Source organism: Zalophus californianus, chromosome 1 (assembly GCF_009762305.2).
Source record: "Zalophus californianus isolate mZalCal1 chromosome 1, mZalCal1.pri.v2, whole genome shotgun sequence".
Taxonomy (NCBI): Eukaryota; Metazoa; Chordata; class Mammalia; order Carnivora; family Otariidae; genus Zalophus; species Zalophus californianus.
Window position 1 is genome coordinate 170,797,739 of NC_045595.1, and position 18,717 is coordinate 170,816,455.

Consider the following 18,717-nt stretch of genomic DNA (forward strand, 5'->3'; position numbering starts at 1 on the left):
CATAATGATAACGGTTAATGTTTATTTATTTTTACTATATTCCAAACGCTTTGTATATGGAATTAATGCAAGTATTTGTGAAATTGTTATTATTCATGTTGTTATATATGTTACTGATCCAATAGATGCTGGACAGGTTGGTCGGTAAGACATTTGAATGGGGTTAGGTTAAGGACTTGACACGCATTCTTTCATTTAGTCTCACGGCAAGGCTATTAGGTAAGTACCACAGATTTATTTCCCCTATTTTACAAATAAGCAAACTGAGACTTAGAGGAATTAAGGGATTTATGGAAGTTTTGGCTTTAATTCAGGGTTAGTAGCTAGAAATTCCGTGATTTTTAATCCATCTGCTTTATGACTACCTTCTCTCTTCTGAGACTCAGCTCCTTGTCTATAAAAAGAATGATTTTTGGAACTATATCCAGCTCCAAAATTATGTAATTTTGCACCTTGCCTTTACATGGCCCTCCCCCTCCACACTGTCCTCGAGAATGTATAGATTCCTAGACCCCAGAGTAAGGTACACTTGGGCATGGAGTTCAAAGGAGCCAAAAATGAGGTCAGATGGCATCTGAGGGCAAACATTTTTCTTCAAAATGGAAGAGCTCATTCCCCCAAGAATAGAAATGAAAGGAAGAAAAAAGAAATTGAGAATGTTTCCAGGAGTCCATTCCTAATGGACAAGTCATGTTTTTACCCCACTCTTTACCCCAAACCAGTCTTCTAACCACCCTGAGGATCTAGTTCTTTCCAGTGGTGGCATGAATATCTCCTTGTGTGGTGGCTTTATATGACTGCCCCAGCTTGCAGAAATAGTCATTCACAACTGGGATCTGCTTACAAGTCACAAAATTCTACATGCAAATTGTTCTCAGGTTTTGTCATAAAATAGGTGCTCTGTGAGAAGCACTGTATCATTTTCTCATCAGGAGTGGGTTGATTAAATGTTTGAGTGCAAGACTGGGAATAGTAACTTGCATTGCTAGGAGCAAGTTTGCATTTTTGCTGAATTGCAATAGCAATAACATTTATTTAGTGCCATTTATTGAACACCAATTAAGTTTACTAACTGTGTATTATTGCTAGTCCTCAAATAAGTCTCCAAGGTGAGTACTGCTACTAGGATTTTATAGGTGAGGAAACTAAGCTTAGAAATGTTACTTACAATGGATCACAGATGAGTGGTAGAGCAGGATTCAAACTCCCGTCTGTAACTCTAACAGCAGAAGTTTAACTAGGACATTTCTGCTACCTCTCCAAGACCGCGCCAGGCTTTTCAATCCCTTAGACTATTGGAATTAATGGGAATATTTACTCATCCTGAAGCGATCCTGAAAGGCCATGAATTTTTATTGTGATATCTCTACTAACTAAAGAAAAAAAGTAAACAAAACAAAAGCATCAGAGCTGAACCCGGTATATAATAGAGTAATCCTGAAGAGTTCCCAAGTTAAGGCATAACCATAATTATCGTTAAACAATTTTTAAATAGAATTGTCATCATTAATGTATAGAAAGTAACTGATCCAATACTGCAGGAAGTTGTTGGTGTTTACGATGCAAGCAAAGTGTTCCTGAAACCCAGAGTGGGAAATGTATTTGGGTGACAAGCCCAGGGCCTATCCAGCTGGAACTCCTGTAAGTAAGGAATGATATGAGGGTATGTTATGGAATATAAAGGGAAATCTGTCTTGGTAAAGTGAAGGTAACTTCAGCCAATTAATGAGGGGAGTCCTAGTTGGTGGACAGGGACTGGCGAGGCATATCTTGTTTTATAATGTGTTGTGCATTTATTTATTTATTTTTTAGAAAAAGATTTTATTTATTTATTTGGCACAGAGAGAGAGATAGAGTGAGGGCTCACAAGCAGGGGGAGCGACAGGCAGAGGGAGAAGCAGACTCCCCGCTGAGCAAGGAGCCTGGGATCACGACCTGAGCCAAAGGCAGTTGTTTAAAGGATTGAGCCACCCAGGCGTCCCATGTGTTATGCATTTAAAACACAGTAATTAGGCACTTTGTTGAATGATATGCACATGTATGTCACATGTCACAAATCCAGACATTAATTAGCCTCAAGGAGGAAGTTTTCCAGCCCAAACCTTCTCAATGCAGAATCTTGACTAAAACAACCTGGGATCCACCTAGGCAAGATTTCTGTTTCTGCAAAAATCGTTGAAAGCATTTTTTTAAACTCAGAATTCTACAGAGACAAAAAATTTAATTGAGAATTGGTCACTACGAAAAGAAAGCATATGAAGACTACATGTATAAACATAAAAATTATTTTAACATATATATACATCAAATTCCATGCATGGTACTAAGTAAGGAAGTTGTTAACATCAGTTTACCCTCACACAGGAACTGGTGAAACCCTTTGTAAGCTGTAACAAGGAAATGTCTTGGTCTTGGTCTGGTCTAGGTTCTCTTATGGTGTTGTCATCCATGTTCTCCGGACCCATGAACCAGATTCATTGAGACCCAACTGCAAACAAATCTTAGCGCTTGTCTGAATTTTCTCCAATTCTGACTTTCAATACATTCTCATCAAACACATTTCTAAGGATGTTTGCTTCATCCCAACTGCAGGTTGTGGTTACCGATGTCCCGCAAAGAGACCGTTGTGAGTGTGTGGCAGCCCTGTGTAGACTACTCTGGTCTGTGTTCTTCCAGCCTGCCACGCACTGCCCAAGTAGAAGAAGCTGATTTTTTGGAAAGAGAGAAAAGGCTCCCACATTTTTCAGAGTCATGAACTCCACGACTACTCCACTCCCTGACTATAAAATATAATCTTTACCATAGAGAATACATAATTCTACATACTTAGACCTATGTTTTTGAAACATTGTTCCCTTTTAAATCACTACTAGCTAAAACAAAAAACAAAAAACAAAAAAAATTGAACACACTACTTCTATACCATAAGTATACTATAAGAAGGAAAATGTTGAGTTGTTTCTAAGTGTAATAATGTGTAATGTGTATATAATTATGTATATATAATAATGTCTAATGTGTAATAATTATTGAAATAACATTTACACATGTGCCTTTTTATTGTAATTGACTATATAATAATATATGAATAGATAATGGAGAAATTTGTTGTTAAAAAAATTTTTAAAGTAATTCACTTGCAAAATTGATCTCTCTCTGCTTTGAATATTACCAAAATAATTTTAATGATTTCTAAGTATATCATTCATTCTTCTTTCTGAAGGGTCTCCAGTGCCAGTAGGTATAGATGTCCGGGTTGAAAGCATTGACAGCATTTCAGAGGTTAACATGGTAAGTTTCTTATGAGATATTGGTCTTTTCCTGAAAAGATAGAGAATAGTGTCAAAATCGCTGGTGTTTTAAAAAAACCAATTTAATTATGTATGTTACTATTATGCATTTTTTTGTAGAGCTGAAGTTACTTTGCTATCGATTAACTTCTTTCTGCTTGAAATTTAGATTTTATATGTTACTTTTATCATATGCAAATACCACAATTAAAGATAAAATGTAAAAAAAGAAGATAAAGGGGCACCTGGGTGGCTCAGTCATTAAGCATCTGCCTTAGGCTCAGGTCATGATCCCAGGGTCCTGGGATTGAACCCCTCATCGGGCTCCCTGCTCAGTGGGAAGCCTGCTTGTCCCTCTCCCACTCCCCCTGCTTGTGTTCCCTCTCTTGCTGTGTCTTTCTCTGTCAAATAAATAAATAAATCTTTAAAAAAAAAAGATAAAGATGAGAAATCGGCAGACGACATGAACAGACATTTTTCCAAAGAAGACATCCAAATGGCCAACAGACCCATGAAAAAGTGCTCAACATTGCTCGGCATCAGGGAAATCCAAATCAAAACCTCAATGAGATACCACCTCACACCAGTCAGAATGGCTAACATTAACAAGTCAGGAAACGACAGATGTTGGCGGGGATGCGGAGAAAGGGGAACCCTCCTACACTGTTGGTGGGAATGCAAGCTGGTGCAACCACTCTGGAAAACAGTATGGAGGTTCCTCAAACAGTTGAAAATAGAGCTACCATACGATCCAGCAGTTGTACTACTGGGTATTTACCACAAAGATACAAATGTAGGGATCCGAAGGGGTACGTGCACCCCAATGTTTATAGCAGCAATGTCCACAATAGCCAAACTGTGGAAAGAGCCAAGATGTCCATCGACAGATGAATGGATAAAGAAGATGTGGTATTTATACACAATGGAATATTGTGCAGCCACCAAAAGGAATGAGATCTTGCCATTTGCAATGACGTGGATGGAACTGGAGAGTGTTATGCTGAGTGAAATAAGTCAATCAGAGAAAGACATGTATCATATGACCTCACTGATATGAGGAATTCTTAATCTTAGGAAACAAACTGAGGGTTGCTGGAGTGGTGGGGGTGTGGGAGGGATGGGGTGGCTGGGTGATAGACACTGGGGAGGGTATGTGCTAGGGTGAGTGCTGTGAATTGTGCAAGACTGTTGAATCACAGATCTGTACCTCTGAAACAAATAATGCAATATATGTTAAGAAAAAAAAAAAGAAGAAGAAGATAGCAGGAGGGGAAGAATGAAGGGGAGTAAATCGGAGGGGGAGACAAACCATGAGAGACGATGGACTCTGAAAAACAAGCTGAGGGTTCTAGAGGGGAGGGGGGTGGGGGGATGGGTTGGACTGGTGATGGGTATTAAGGAGGGCACATTCTGCATGGAGCACTGGGTGTTATGCACAAACAATGAATCATGGAACACTACATCAAAAACTAATGATGTAGTGTATGGTGATTAACATAACAATAAAAAATTTTAAAAAAAGGAAAAAAATAAAAAGAAAGAGAAAAAAGTAGGGAATCTCTTAAGGAAAACGACCTAGAAAATATAAATCAATTAAATTGGTAGATCAAATAATCTTTTTGTATATATACTTAATATTTTATTTATAGTGATTCCTCCAACTAGTCATTGCCATCCAAATGCTAACTGAATGAAAAATTATAGGACATATAAAAATTCCAGTGAATGCTAAACAAAATTTTCTATGACTTGTTATATTTGTTTCAATCTTCAGTTAATGTTCTTGTAATCCTTATTATTATTGAATTTGGTATTATTTCAAGTTTCACTATGAAACTTCCTTCATTTTAACCACCCTACTCCCAAAGGGAATAGCATCAAGGGTACTCACTACTTAAAAATGCCTTTTTTCAAAAGTTTTGTCTCTTCTCTGACAAAAACCAGCTTCTACTGACATTTTCTTGAATCTATTGTACTCCAGGAACAAGTACTCTTTACCTCTTCCCTGGCATAATCTCTAAATTATCACTGAATGACCCAGTCTGCATCTAAAATTCTCATTGTCTCCACCCAGGTGCCCCTAAAACCAGACCTTATCCTTCTCTCTTGAATAAGGTGAACTACGGGACTCAGTATCAGCTAAAACTGCACTGGGTTCTCCATGCCCAAGGTGAAAATGCTTTCTAATTATCAGTAACCCCCAGTGTTGGCTTCTTTTGCTTCTCCTTTATCATCTTCCCACCCTGAATTCACTTTCAATTCCTTGAAGTTTTACCGCACTCTCTTCTCAACATGGTGTTCAGCCTGCTTTCTCATGATGGTGCCCACTAGTGGCGATGTTGATGTATCACTGAAATGTACCAGTGTCTGCTATTTGATTTCATAAGCTCAGATCATATTGCGCACCTAATTCTAAATATATGCTTACTAAAGCAATCCATGCAGTAACTCACACAACACCCTGTAGAGTAGTGTTATGGGAATGAATGAATCATTCTATTTATTTGCCCTCACCCTAATTCAAAATTACACGTCTGATGCTCCTGGATTAACCTAGAGCAATAATACAATGCACCTCTATTCTGAACCATAAAAAAAAAAAAAAAAACTAGCTCATCATTAATTGGTGACTTATCTGTAGTTTACTGAGATTTGTCTTTTGCTTAACCATAAATGTCAAAGTTCTGTCACATGTGCTAGTTCAAGAATAATTTGAGTATTGTTGGGAAATAAATGATAGTAAGAAGTAAACAATTGTGAAAGATGAAACACATCATCATCGTCCACACCCAATGACTTGGATGTAGCTAGGGGAGTTTTTGTTCACACAAACAAGATGTTAAATGTAGCATCTGAGAGCCAAACAAAGCTCAAAGTATTGACTAACCATTTTTTTTCCCTGCTAAAATAATGTTAATATAGCTCTGTCTGCCCCCCATCTTTCTCTCTTTACAATTGGGTTACACACTAATAATTCAGTTCCCTCAGCCATACTGGGCCAGAATCTCAGGGTACTAGCTTCTGGGGAATATGCTATTTTGACAAATTCACAGGTAAGTCTTTTGGACACTAGAATTTGAGAACCACAATTTCTTGGTATTCTTTCTCTCTCTCAAGCTGAGGAAAATCGTTATCTCCATGTCAGGATCTCTGACAGCATGCTTTCTATTAACAGCTCTAATAAATGCTGTATCCATTTTTGTGGGACTATAGTTTATTCAACTTGGGGTGGGGGCTTCTTTAACAAAAATAATACAAATGTATGGATACAAAATCCATTATAAAAGTGAATATATATTTACAATGAAAAAAATAAGTCAAAATAAAATACTGGGCCATGTAGTTCCAAATTCTTTTCTTCTGAGATCTCTTCAGGTGATTTATACCAGCGCTTATGTAGAAATGTTTTCCAGTTATAACCTGGCTTCCCTTACCCAACTTGAATTCTCTCTGGTTCCTAGAAACTCAACACTCACCAGACTTCAAGTGAAGGAGAGGCTCTGCAACTCAAGCTCACTGGTTTCATCCTAAATCTGCCTGAAAATACAATATAAGCCATTCACTTTATAGGTCATTAACGCCCATGCCAATCAGTCTAGGACTAATGGTATTAATTGGTCATCCTGAACCATGTTCCTCTGGCTTTGACTTGTCTCTTTTTCTCTCTGCCTAGGACTTTACAATGACTTTTTATCTCAGACATTACTGGAAAGATGAGAGGCTCTCCTTTCCTAGCACAACAAACAAAAGCATGACCTTTGATCATAGATTGATCAAAAAGATTTGGGTGCCTGACATCTTTTTTGTCCATTCTAAAAGATCCTTCATTCATGATACAACTGTGGAGAACATGATGCTGCGCGTATACCCTGATGGAAACGTCCTCTTCAGTCTCAGGTAAGGAGGGCTGTGTACCTTCTTTGGCTTCCCTATACCAGGGTTGTCTACACGAAAGCTAGTGGATCTCACTTCTGACTAAACTCACAGTATTACTGTCTGTTTAGTCATGCTGAAGGTTGGGACACAGGCAGAAAATGTGATTTTTCCTTGTTCTAACTTCCAGATTTTAAAGACTAGTTTTCTACTCTATCTACATATTGTTGGATATCAGCATATCATTGGAGAATGATAGAAAATAAGGTTGGACAGAGTGGGCCAAAGTATGGAAATCCCCAAAAGTCTGGCCCACAATTTTATAGGTGCACAAAATTGCTTTTCTTCTTTACCAACTATATATTACCAAGCAGTCTTGGAATCTTGGATTAACTAAATAGTTTTCTTAATTATCTCCTTCATTTTTTACAAGAAGGTATAGTCATTGTTCAAATTACCACTAATTTGTTTTACTCCCTTTTCATTTTTTTAATTCAAAACATTTTTTCTGACAATATGCTATAATAGCCCTCCATCTTTAATTCACAATATGTTCTTTTAGCCTAATGAATCCTGTACTTACTGAATGGCTTATCATTGGTAATTCTAAAAATGCTTAGTAAATCCAAGTAATTCAATGTTTTTCATGTCTTAGAAATCCCAGAAAGACTCTGTCGTAAGACTCCGAAAAAAAAAAAAAAAAAAAGGCTCCCCAAAGGATATACATGCCCTAGTCCTTGGAACCTGTGAAAGTTACTTTATTTGGCCAAAAAAAAAGGAGGGGGGGATCTTAGCAGATGTAATTAACTTAAGGATCTTGAGGTAGGAAAATTATCCCGTTTCAGTTGGTTGGGACCCAAACGCAATCAGTCGTAAGTATCTTTGTTAGAGAAAGGCAATGTGACCATTAAGATGGAGATGGAGTGACACAGCCACTAGTGCGGGGGTGTCAGCTGCTGCCAGAAGCTGTAAGAGGTAAGGAACGAATTGCCCCCTAGAGCCTCTGGAGGGAACAGGGTCTTTCTGACGCCTTAATTTTGGTGTAGTAATACTAATTTCAGACTTCTGTCCTCCAGAACTGTGAGAGAATAAATTTCTGTTGTTTTAAGCCACCAAGTTTGTGGTAATTTGTTACAGTGGCAATAGAAAATTAATACAGGTTCTTTTTGTTCACTAAAAACACCATGCTCACTTTAGGACAATGGTGCTGTTGCCATATTGCTCTCAATGTTTTTAAAAAGGCAATGAAAGGGAAGTAATACTTTCGGTAGAACTTTTAAGTCAGGAGGAACATGGGCCTCGGACACATACCCGAGTCAGGCCTCACTGGGAATCAGAAGCAGAATGGCAGCGTCTGGCCAAGGAATCAACTGTTTAAAACTTTCAACTTCTTAAAATTAATTATTTTGGTGAAAGAATTTCTCTCTTTGGCCAGACTCTGCTAGGCTCCTCTGAACTTTCTTCTCACCTAGTCCCTGACTTTTGAGATTCCGTGTTTGTCTCTGCTAAGTGCAGTCAGCCAGAATCTTCCATCTGCAATATCTGATCACCCTCCAAATCTGATCAGATTCCTCACCTTCTACCACCCCCAGGTGATGTCTGATCACCCTGGCCTGCCTTCAGCAAGGATCCTGTTAGGTCATTTTAGCCAGAACCACCCTCCCACCCACCTCTTATGAGTGATGTTTCCTCTGAGTAATGTTTGCATCCACTGCCCCCAACCCTGCTCCTTGGCTATAAATTCCTACTTTTCCTTGTTGTATTTGGAGTTGAGCCCACTCCTCTCACCCTTGTTAATAAACCAAATTATAGTAGTTCTCCTAAATAAATTCTTCCTTACCGTTCTTGAACAAGTGTCATGGATAGTTTTCTCATTACCACCACTTACTTGACCACTTTGGTTGTTAATTTATTCATGTCTACTATGAAGGAGTAGACTCAAAGACTTCAGAGGTCCCTTCTGCACACATCTACTTATATGTGGATTTTTTTTTTATAAATACAGTACAGTACTGTGAATGTATTTTCTCCTATGATTTTCTTAATAACATCTCTTCTTTCCAGTTTTACTATAGGAACACAGTATAAAATACATATAAAAATATGTGTTAATTGACTGTTTATGTTGTCAGTAAGGCTTCTGATCAACAGTAGGCTTTTAGTAGTTAAATTCTGGGGGAGTCAAAAAGTTATATATGATTTTCAACTGCACAGGGGTTGGCGCCCCTAACCCCTGAATTGTTCAAAGGTCAACTGTAGCAGTAATATACCAAAATGAGTGTTTTGTGGCACAAAGTCATCCAGATACTTCCCTGGGTTGGCATTTTGCTGCATGATTATTGACAGTAGAATTTAAGCCCATGGAAGATAAAATGGTTCTACTTCTCTGATTAACTTGGGGGCACCATGGGTAGGAGCAGCTGTTGCCTTTGTTTTGTGCAGACTTGCTTAGGGGCCTTTTATAAACCTCTGATCTGCTGTTGTGGATACCAGAGTTTGTACTTTGAGGCAGGATCATAGTATAGCAGCCTCTGCCTAAAGCCAGAAAAATCTAGGAGGATATAAAATTTGAAAAAACAATCCTCATCAGTATGCAAGACTTCATGGCACCTGAATTATGCATTGATCACATAAATCTGTAACTGAAAATGCTCCAGGCTTTCTCCTCAGTCCTGGAAAGAGACTTTTCTCAGGTCAACTTCCTTTGTGAGAGAAACCTTTACCCATAGGTTTTTATTACCACCATCCCAGCCCTTTATGACTAGAAACCGAGTTTGGATCTTTAAAAAAGCAGAAAATATTTAAATCTATTTAAAAGTCATCTCCCTTTGAAGTATGTTTTTCTGAAGACATTGGAGCCAAAAAATACAGAGGACGCAGACTAGGGAACAGTGAGATCAGGAACAATCTTTAGGGCAGGAATTCCTGTGTTAATCCTGTGTTTTCAGCAAACTACACACCTTCCTGGGTTTGCGTCCTTAGACATTATTTGGATAGAGGATGGTAATGCCTGTTTTGCACTATTCTTTAAAGGCACACAAAGCAAGCGCCACAGTAAGGGAGTTTCAGTATTACAGGTTTATTTGGCCATATGGTGAAATGATCTGCAGTTTCTGTTTTCTCTCTCCTTTTATAGGATAACTGTTTCAGCCATGTGCTTTATGGATTTCAGCAGGTTTCCTCTTGACACTCAAAACTGTTCCCTTGAACTGGAAAGCTGTAAGTCTTACTTCCTGATGGAATGAGTACAGAGTTCAGAATGATCTGAACATACCATCACATACCTGTACACATATAAGCATGTTCTTAACAAGCATTTAAAAATCTTGATATAAGTTAAATATGTTGGTTCAAAATAATTACTTTTTTTTTTAAACCAAAGATGATGGCAGATTGTCTCTCAAAAGAGAACATGCAGGGAAAGGATGTTTTCATAGTACATATTCTGTAGTTTCCACCTGGTTATAAAGGAACAATTTCCCTAAAAGGGTATATTCTTGCTGATGTTATTAGCATAGACTGACACACCTCCCAAATTTGGAAAGCTCTGGAATTCATGTTCCCATATAAGTCACAAACTTCCATTAAATGTACTTGGGTTCCCCAGAAAAAGGCAGCTCTAGACATAGACCCTCTAATCAAAGCCCTGTCAGAGGGCTCTGAGCCGGCTCCTTGTCAATCACTGTTGCTGACCCATCAGTTGGTTTTTTGTTTTGTTTTGTTTTTGTTTTTTTTAAAGTTTTTATTTATTTGATGGAGAGAAAGAGAGAGAGAGAGAGAGCACAAGCAGGAGGAGTGGCAGGCAGAGGGAGAGGGAGAAGCAGGCTCCCCGCTAAGCAGGGAGCCCGAAGTGGGGCTCCATCCCAGGACCCTGGGATCATGACCTGAGCTGAAGGCAGACGCTTAACCGACTGAGCCATCCAGGCACTCCCCCATCAGTTGTTTTTGATACAATATCTTAAAAGCTGACTGCAAGTTTTCATAATTGGCCAAAACGCTGGGAATCTCAGTGGATGCTCCTCCCCAAATCCATTAGAAGCTTTCTATAACGCTATTTGATTTCAGAAGAAAATTCTTTATGAGCTCAGCTGATTTTGGAATTTCATCCGAGAGAGCTACCAAAACTGAAGGGGCCTGCCGACCTAGGGTCAGGCCTCTGACTCAGAGCAGATGGTGTTTTGACAGGACTCTGCACACAGGGAGGGGAGCAGCTATTCAGAGAGTTTTAACTCAACGTGTGGGCACAAGAAAGACCTCCACACTATGCCGGTGATTAGGGTCGAAGTTTTGGAGATTATTCTTTCTTTTGGTAGGTATGGGTATTATTAGTCTATTGGCAAATGTTTTTCAGGATCTGATATCTACATGTCACTGGACCAGGCACTGGGGATACAGAACTGTGTAAAACATGGCTATAGACTTCATGGAGCACACAAGAACTGATTCTAGTAACAAGAATATTATTTTCTTGTTTTAGATGCCTACAATGAAGAGGATCTAATGTTGTACTGGAAACGGGGAAACAAGTCCCTAAATACTGATGAGCATATTTCCCTTTCTCAGTTCTTCATTGAGGAGTTCAGTGCATCCAGTGGATTCGCTTTCTACAGCAGCACAGGTGCATTATTTTATGTGGACAGTTTATTAGCACTTACTGAGCACCTACTGTTTGCAAAGCACCACAACATGTGAAGAGACCTGAATCCAAACAAGTGTCCCATTTAGCCAGTACCCTCATTCCTTCTTTACAGGCAGCCTCCTCCACCTTTCTAGTACGTGACTTCTCCTCCTCATGCTGTCACCTCTAAATAAACACCTTGCTTCCATTCCTGGCCTCTGCAGTCTACTGTTCATACAGCCTACAGAGTGATCTTTGAAAACATAAAGACCACAATCCTTTCCTGCTAAAAACCCTCCAGTGTGTTTCCACCACACTTAAAACAAAACTCAACTTTCTCCAGTGGCCTACAAGGCCCACATGATCTACCTCTGACCTCACCCACTACACCCTCCCCCTCCACTCTCTCCACACTGGCCTTGCCTGTCCTCAAACACACCTGTCTCATTCTACCTACACAGCTGCTGTGGCCTTGTCTTCCCTCTGCCTGGAGTGATGTTCCCCCAGTTTTCTCATGACCGGCTCCCTCTTTCCATTCAGGGTGTTGTTCAAATACCATCTCAAAGAGTGCTTTCTTAACCATCATGTCTAAACTAGGCCTCCTTCCTCACCATTCCCTGTCTGTATTTGTCTTCACAGCACTTAACGCTCCCTGAAATACATCTCTAGTTGACTGCTTTCTTGTGTGAGGGCCTGACCAGAAAGAGTGCAAGAAATCTGTCTGCCTTGTTCACCATTTCTTCCCCAGCACCTGGAGTGGGCATGGCACATGATAGATACTCAATAAATATTGCTGTGCTTGCTTCAGTAGCACATATACTCAATAAGTATGGCTGGGTGAATCAGGCAGTAAAACAAAGTCCATTCAATATCAGGCCTATATTGTATGCTCTTTACTATGACAGATATATTTTTCATTTGGCAACATGTATACACGGCGCTTTTTAAATTATGCTTGATCCCAGTTGATTAAAGTTAGAAGTAGCTTTCTCTTCCCTGGTTATTAGCATTTTGGGTCATTTCAGGAAGAATCCGTATAAAATGCCATGTTAGATTTTTGAAGCCATACCTAGGCTGGAAAATGTATGCTGGCCCCTGACTTTCAGGGCCGCCCTGCCTGGACTTTCTAGAACCAACAGCTATTTAGCCATTTAGATCCAGAACAAATGCTCTATTTCACTTATTTTTTAACAATGCTTGGGATTCAGCTTGGGATAATGCTATTAACTAGAATAATGCTTATGGCCTTTTCTCTTTTCTGATTATATGAGTAACACACCTATTATTTGTTTTGATCATTGGTATACCCCTGGCACATACTAGATGCTCAATAGGTAATTGTTGAATGAATGGATGAATAAAAGGCAGATAATTTGAAAAAAATATCCAGAGAAGTTTAAAGAAAAAGCCTTTGTAATCCCACCTCCTAGAGATAAACCGTTATTATTTTTATATATGTTTCCTTTCCTCTCTTTCTCTATATACGTAAATACAGTGGACCCTTGAACAACATGAGTTTAAACTGCACGGCCCATTTACATGTGAATGCTTTCGATAAACACAGTATGTCACTGCACATGTATTTTCTCTCCCTTCTGGCTTTTGAACATTTTCTTTTCTCTAGCTTACTTTATTGTAAGAAAACAGTATATAAGAAATATAACATACAAAATAAGTCTTAGTCAACTGTTACGTTTAGTGAGGCTTCCAGACAGCAGTAGGCTATTAGTAGTTAGGTTTGAGGGGACTAGAAAGTTCTATGCAGATTTTCAACAACACCAGGGCCAGCATTCCTAACCCCTACGCAATTCAAGGGTCAACTGTATATGTTTTTCTCAGGATTTTTAATGCTCTGAGTCCTAAATTTAATTAATACTTAAACAAAGGAATGTGTGCGATGAACAATGATACATGTCAAAGTATAATTTATAGCTATTTTCATTTTGCCGTTGTTATGATGAAATAACTTTGACACATGATAGATTGTGACTGAGTCTTTGCAATGTTTGAAGCTATTACAATGTCATACATACCAAGCATAGAAATCCAAGAGTATCGTTTCCTGCACAGAATATATACTACATGTATATTAATGGCAATGACATCTCTTCAGATTTTGAAACACAAGTATCCATTAATATATACCCATCCTCTTAAAAAGAAAAGGTTAAATTTCATTTCCAAATTCTTACTTCACCAGTATGCCATTCCATTGGCTTTGCTGTCTTTTTATTTGTCCTTGTCGGGTTTTTTAAGCCCTACCAGGCAGGTCCAACACTAGTTGATTTTTTTACTTCTTCTGGTCATGTTTTAGAGTCTGCCTAAAGCCACGCAAAATACTTACACTGAAAAACTTCCTGCTCAGAAAGATGCTCTTAAGTGTTTTAAAATCCACTAAAAATTCTTAACATTCCGGTGTGGTTACAATTTTAAGGAAAAACATTTTGATTTCTAAGAAAAAGAAAAAAAGAAAAGAATTTAAACATACATGGTTTGTATAGTATGATAGAAAATTACCCAAGATAAATTTAAAAAATTTTAAATCATGTTATAGAAGAATTTATATAATCCCATATTTGTTATTTTAAAAAAGACTTACTTATATAGGGGCACCTGCGTGGCTCAGTCAGTTAAACGTCTGCCTTCAGCTCAGGTCATGATCCCAGGGTCCTGGGATGGAGCCCTGTATCGGGCTCCCTGCTCAGTAGGGAGCCTGTTTCTCCCTCTCCCTCTCCCTCTGCCGCTCCCCCTGCTTGTGCTCTCTCACTCTCTCTGTCAAAGAAATAAATAAAATCTTTTTTAAAAAAAGGATTTATATACATTTTTTTAATGTCCAAAAAGATTAACAATTGGTACTTCTGAGAGTTGAGTATAGATTGGGAATATTTTCAATTTTATTTCAACACTTCTGTATTTTTAAATTGTTACAATGTATACATTTTTAATAAAAAGTTTAAAATGGGCTTTAAGACTATAAAAAATATAAGAGTAAAGCATTTTGGAAGTTGTAGTCAAATATCAAGTTTTTTAAAGATTTTATTTATTTGAGAGAGAGATTGAGAGTGGGGGTGGGAAGGGCAGAGGGAGAGGGAGAGAGTCTTAAGCAGACTCTGCACTGAGTGTGGAACCCCAGGCAGGGCTTGATCTCATGACCCTGAGATCATGACCTGAGCTGAAACCAAAAGTCGGACGCTTAACCTACTGCACCACCCAGGTGCCTCCAAATATCAAGTTATTAATCATATATGGGTTTATTCAATGATTCTTAGGTTTCAGAAATATCAGCATTTACAAATTTATTTTAGCTCACAAGTATATGATAGTTCTGCCTCACATTATCTATGAATTATTAAATATGGTCTCCTGAGACCTAAACCCAAGTGTTTTTCTCAGGTTAGTATCCTGCTTAAACATATTAGCTTCATCAAAAATAATTTTTTTTATATTTTGTCTTCATTCCTATCATTATAACAACTATCATAACCTCTGTATAGCCAAACCAGCTCTACAGAAAAAAACTGTACTTCTGACTCAGAGCCAGAAATTATAGTTATACAACTTTAGTTTCCATTTGGTGGCTGAACCATCAGGTTCCCACTTTTTCCTGGCAATGTTAACAAGCAGGTGAGGGCTTCTGCCCTCTTGTGCCTTTCAATGTCCCTCACAATCATGCACTGTAAATTTACAAAGGAAAAGAAAATGACTCCTGCCCCTAAAGAATGCACTGATAATTATTCTTTACTGCAGCATAATGTAGTGGCTAAAAGTGCAAGTTTTGGAGACAGACTGCGTGAGTTCAAATCCTGGCCTTGCCACTTACTAGAAACGTTGGCAAGTTGGTTAGTCTCCCTAAGCCTCAATGTCTTCATCTTTAAGTTGTTTTTATAACACTCTCTCCCTCATAGGGTTGTGAGGATACATGATATAATACATTTAAATAATTTAGAATGCCATCTTCCATATGGTAAGTGCTCAGGAAATATGAGCTAGTAACTATCATCCTCACTGTTTTCATCAGCAACATCATCTGGATCCTTTCAACACAGAATGAGGCCTTTAATGTCACAGGCCATTGAAGGTGACAGTCTCCTGGTATAAAAACCTTCTTGAACCTTGTCTTGGGACTGACTCCTCAATCACTTCCCCTCTCTTGCATCTTCCTGGCTGCCAACTCTCCAGACCTCTTCTCTCTTTCACAAACTCCCCTTCTTTCTACTGTGCAGCAACCTAATGGAGGCTGATGGGCCTTTCCACCCAGAATGTGGCTCAGATGTCAAAACTGATGATGCCACACACTTAGCAGAAGGGTAAAAAGAGATTTATTACACACATAATGAGGTTTTCTAGAGGGAGTGACGTAGGCTCCCAAGTAGGTCTGAAAATGGCTTGAGAAAATGAGGAGGGGTGACTGGCTTGGGGTTTTATGGTGGTTAGAGGGTGGGGCTAGGGTGAGGCCTCCCTTGCATGCTTTGAACTTCCCATGGCTGTCAAAAGAGGGAGCACCCAGCTTTCTTATTGGTTTGCCCAGATGTGGGACAAAATGGGGAGGGAAAATAGGGCCTGGGAGATATGAGAAGTCAAATATCAAAAGTGGAGTCAGACTCTTTATCACACTATTCAAAATGAGGGTTCCACATCTTTTCAAGGCTGCACCACCTTTCCTGGTGGTGGAGAGAGCTCTTCCTGGCCTATAGTTTCAACCACAATATGATCCCTAGTCTCTCCTGCCCTGAAGAACCACACAACAGAGCAACATTTCTCCTGCTCAGTTGCCAAAAACAAAGTTATTATTCAGAAAATTATGAATAAAGAAAGGACCCTGTTACCAAAATTTAGTTCATAGTTAAAACCATATATACTAACAGTGTCTTTATGAAATTCTTCCACAAATTTTCCTTATCTCCTTTAATCTCACAATGATTTTATGAAGATATAACATCGGAGAGGCTGTTATTCCAGTCTACAGCTATAATCAAAATTCTCAACAGCACAAAATAATGAAGTGGGTTTGTGACATGGGTAATACAAGACAATGAGTAGCTCAAAAAATAATGTATATTCTGACTTTACAATGCACTATGTAATGTGTCTTCTATTTCCCTTGGGAATGAAATTGTTTGATATTCCTGAAACATATATCAACTGATGATGAGAGAGAACCTTAGAACAGATAGGGACAAGAAGGGCATCAGCACAAAATTGCGAATAGAATACTAAGAGGAGAGTCTGCCAATTCAGGGTGGGTTCGCTAGGTTTATGTTTTGGGACAAATGCCTAACTATTGACCTGATCCATCTAATAAGTGTGCCATCTTGAGTTTCCTAAGAAATTACTACTGACACTAGTAGAAGTATTCTTTAAACCCTTTTACAATGCGTATGATTTTGTTTTATAATTTTTAGCCTATAGTCCCTTGTTTTTTTTTGGCTTTAAACTTCCTTTCAACCAATGTGAAAAAGGAAACCTGAACAAAATTGTGCAGATGTGACTGCAATTGTTGCTTCTGATCAGCATGAATCAATCAATATTACCAACATGAGTTTATATAATTCCAACCAGAAGCAAAGAAAAATTATTTGATTACTTTTTTTCAGATTTATTATAGATAAATGAATTTATAGATAAATATAAACAGTTTATGGATATTCCTTTCACCCACTCCCTTTATGAATCCCTTGCTGTCTGGATTCCAACTTGGAATCCAGTGACTCAGTAGCTATTGTGAATCTTTTCCTTCAGATAAAATGTTCCCTTTCATTTGTTAAAGCTAATAAATGGTTTATTGGCTATTTCATTCAGTTGTTTGTCATGTATTGAAGACTTGCCCACTTGCAGAAACAATGCAAACACAATATATTTTTGAGAAAGGTCTTTAAAGGCCATTCCACAAAATATAATTACCAGTCATTCCTGAACAGCAGCTATGAAATTTAAGGGGAATCTTTTATTTTTAATTTCATTATATTATGTTATGTTAGTCATCATACATTACATCATTAGTTTTTGATGTAGTGTTCCACGATTCATTGTTTGCATATGACACCCAGTGCTCCATGCAATACGTGCCCTCCTTAATATCCATCACTGGGCTAACCAATCCCCCCACCCCTCTCCCCTCTAAAACCCTCAGTTTGTTTCTCAGAGTCCATAGTCTCTCATAGTTCATCTCCCCCTCCAATTTCCCCCCTTCATTTTTCCCTTTCTACTATCTTCTTTTTTTTTAAAACATATAATATATTATTTGTTTCAGTGGTACAGGTCTGTGATTCATCAGTCTTATACAATTCACAGAGCTCACCATAGCATATACCCTCCCCAATGTCCATCACCCAGCCACCCCATCCCTCCCACCCCCCACTCCAGCAAACCTCAGTTTGTTTCCTGAGATTAAGAGTCTCTTATGGTTTGTCTCCCTCTCTGGTTTCATCTTGTTTAATTTTTTCCTCCCTTCCCCTATGGTCCTCTGTCTTGTTTCTCAAATTCCTCATATCAGTGAGATCATATGATACTTGTCTTTCTCTGACTGACTTATTTCACTTAGCATAATACCCTCTAGTTCCATCCACATCATTGCAAATGGCAAGATTTCAGGTTTTTTGATGGCTGCATAATATTCCATTACACACACACACACACACACACCCCCCACATCTTCTTTATCCATTCATCTGTTGATGGACATCTTGGATCTTTCCATAGTTTGGCTATTGTGGACATTGCTGCTATAAACATTGGGGTGCACGTACCTAAGGGGAATCTTTGAATCACATAAATAAATAGACTACAGGTCAGTTAGTTCAACAAATATTGATGGAGTGACAGGCCCAGGCCCTGTCCTCCTGCTGGGTAAACAAGGGTGAGTATGTTCAGTTCCACGTTCCCTTAGAGTTTAAAGAAGCAGGTCATTTCACTTAGTGTGATGCTTTCATGAGGAAG

At 38.6% G+C, this 18,717-nt stretch overlaps 1 protein-coding gene across 1 annotated transcript in view; it reads left to right on the plus strand.

The window, feature by feature from the left end:
• Positions 1-18,717, plus strand: part of GABRR3 (gamma-aminobutyric acid type A receptor subunit rho3) — a 47,082-nt gene that overhangs the window by 13,057 nt on the left and 15,308 nt on the right. The window contains exons 3-6 of the mRNA XM_027586613.1: positions 3,224-3,291; positions 6,964-7,187; positions 10,300-10,382; positions 11,641-11,781. Of these exons, the coding sequence (XP_027442414.1) occupies positions 3,224-3,291; positions 6,964-7,187; positions 10,300-10,382; positions 11,641-11,781 (516 nt within the window). The remainder of the gene's footprint in view (positions 1-3,223; positions 3,292-6,963; positions 7,188-10,299; positions 10,383-11,640; positions 11,782-18,717) is intronic.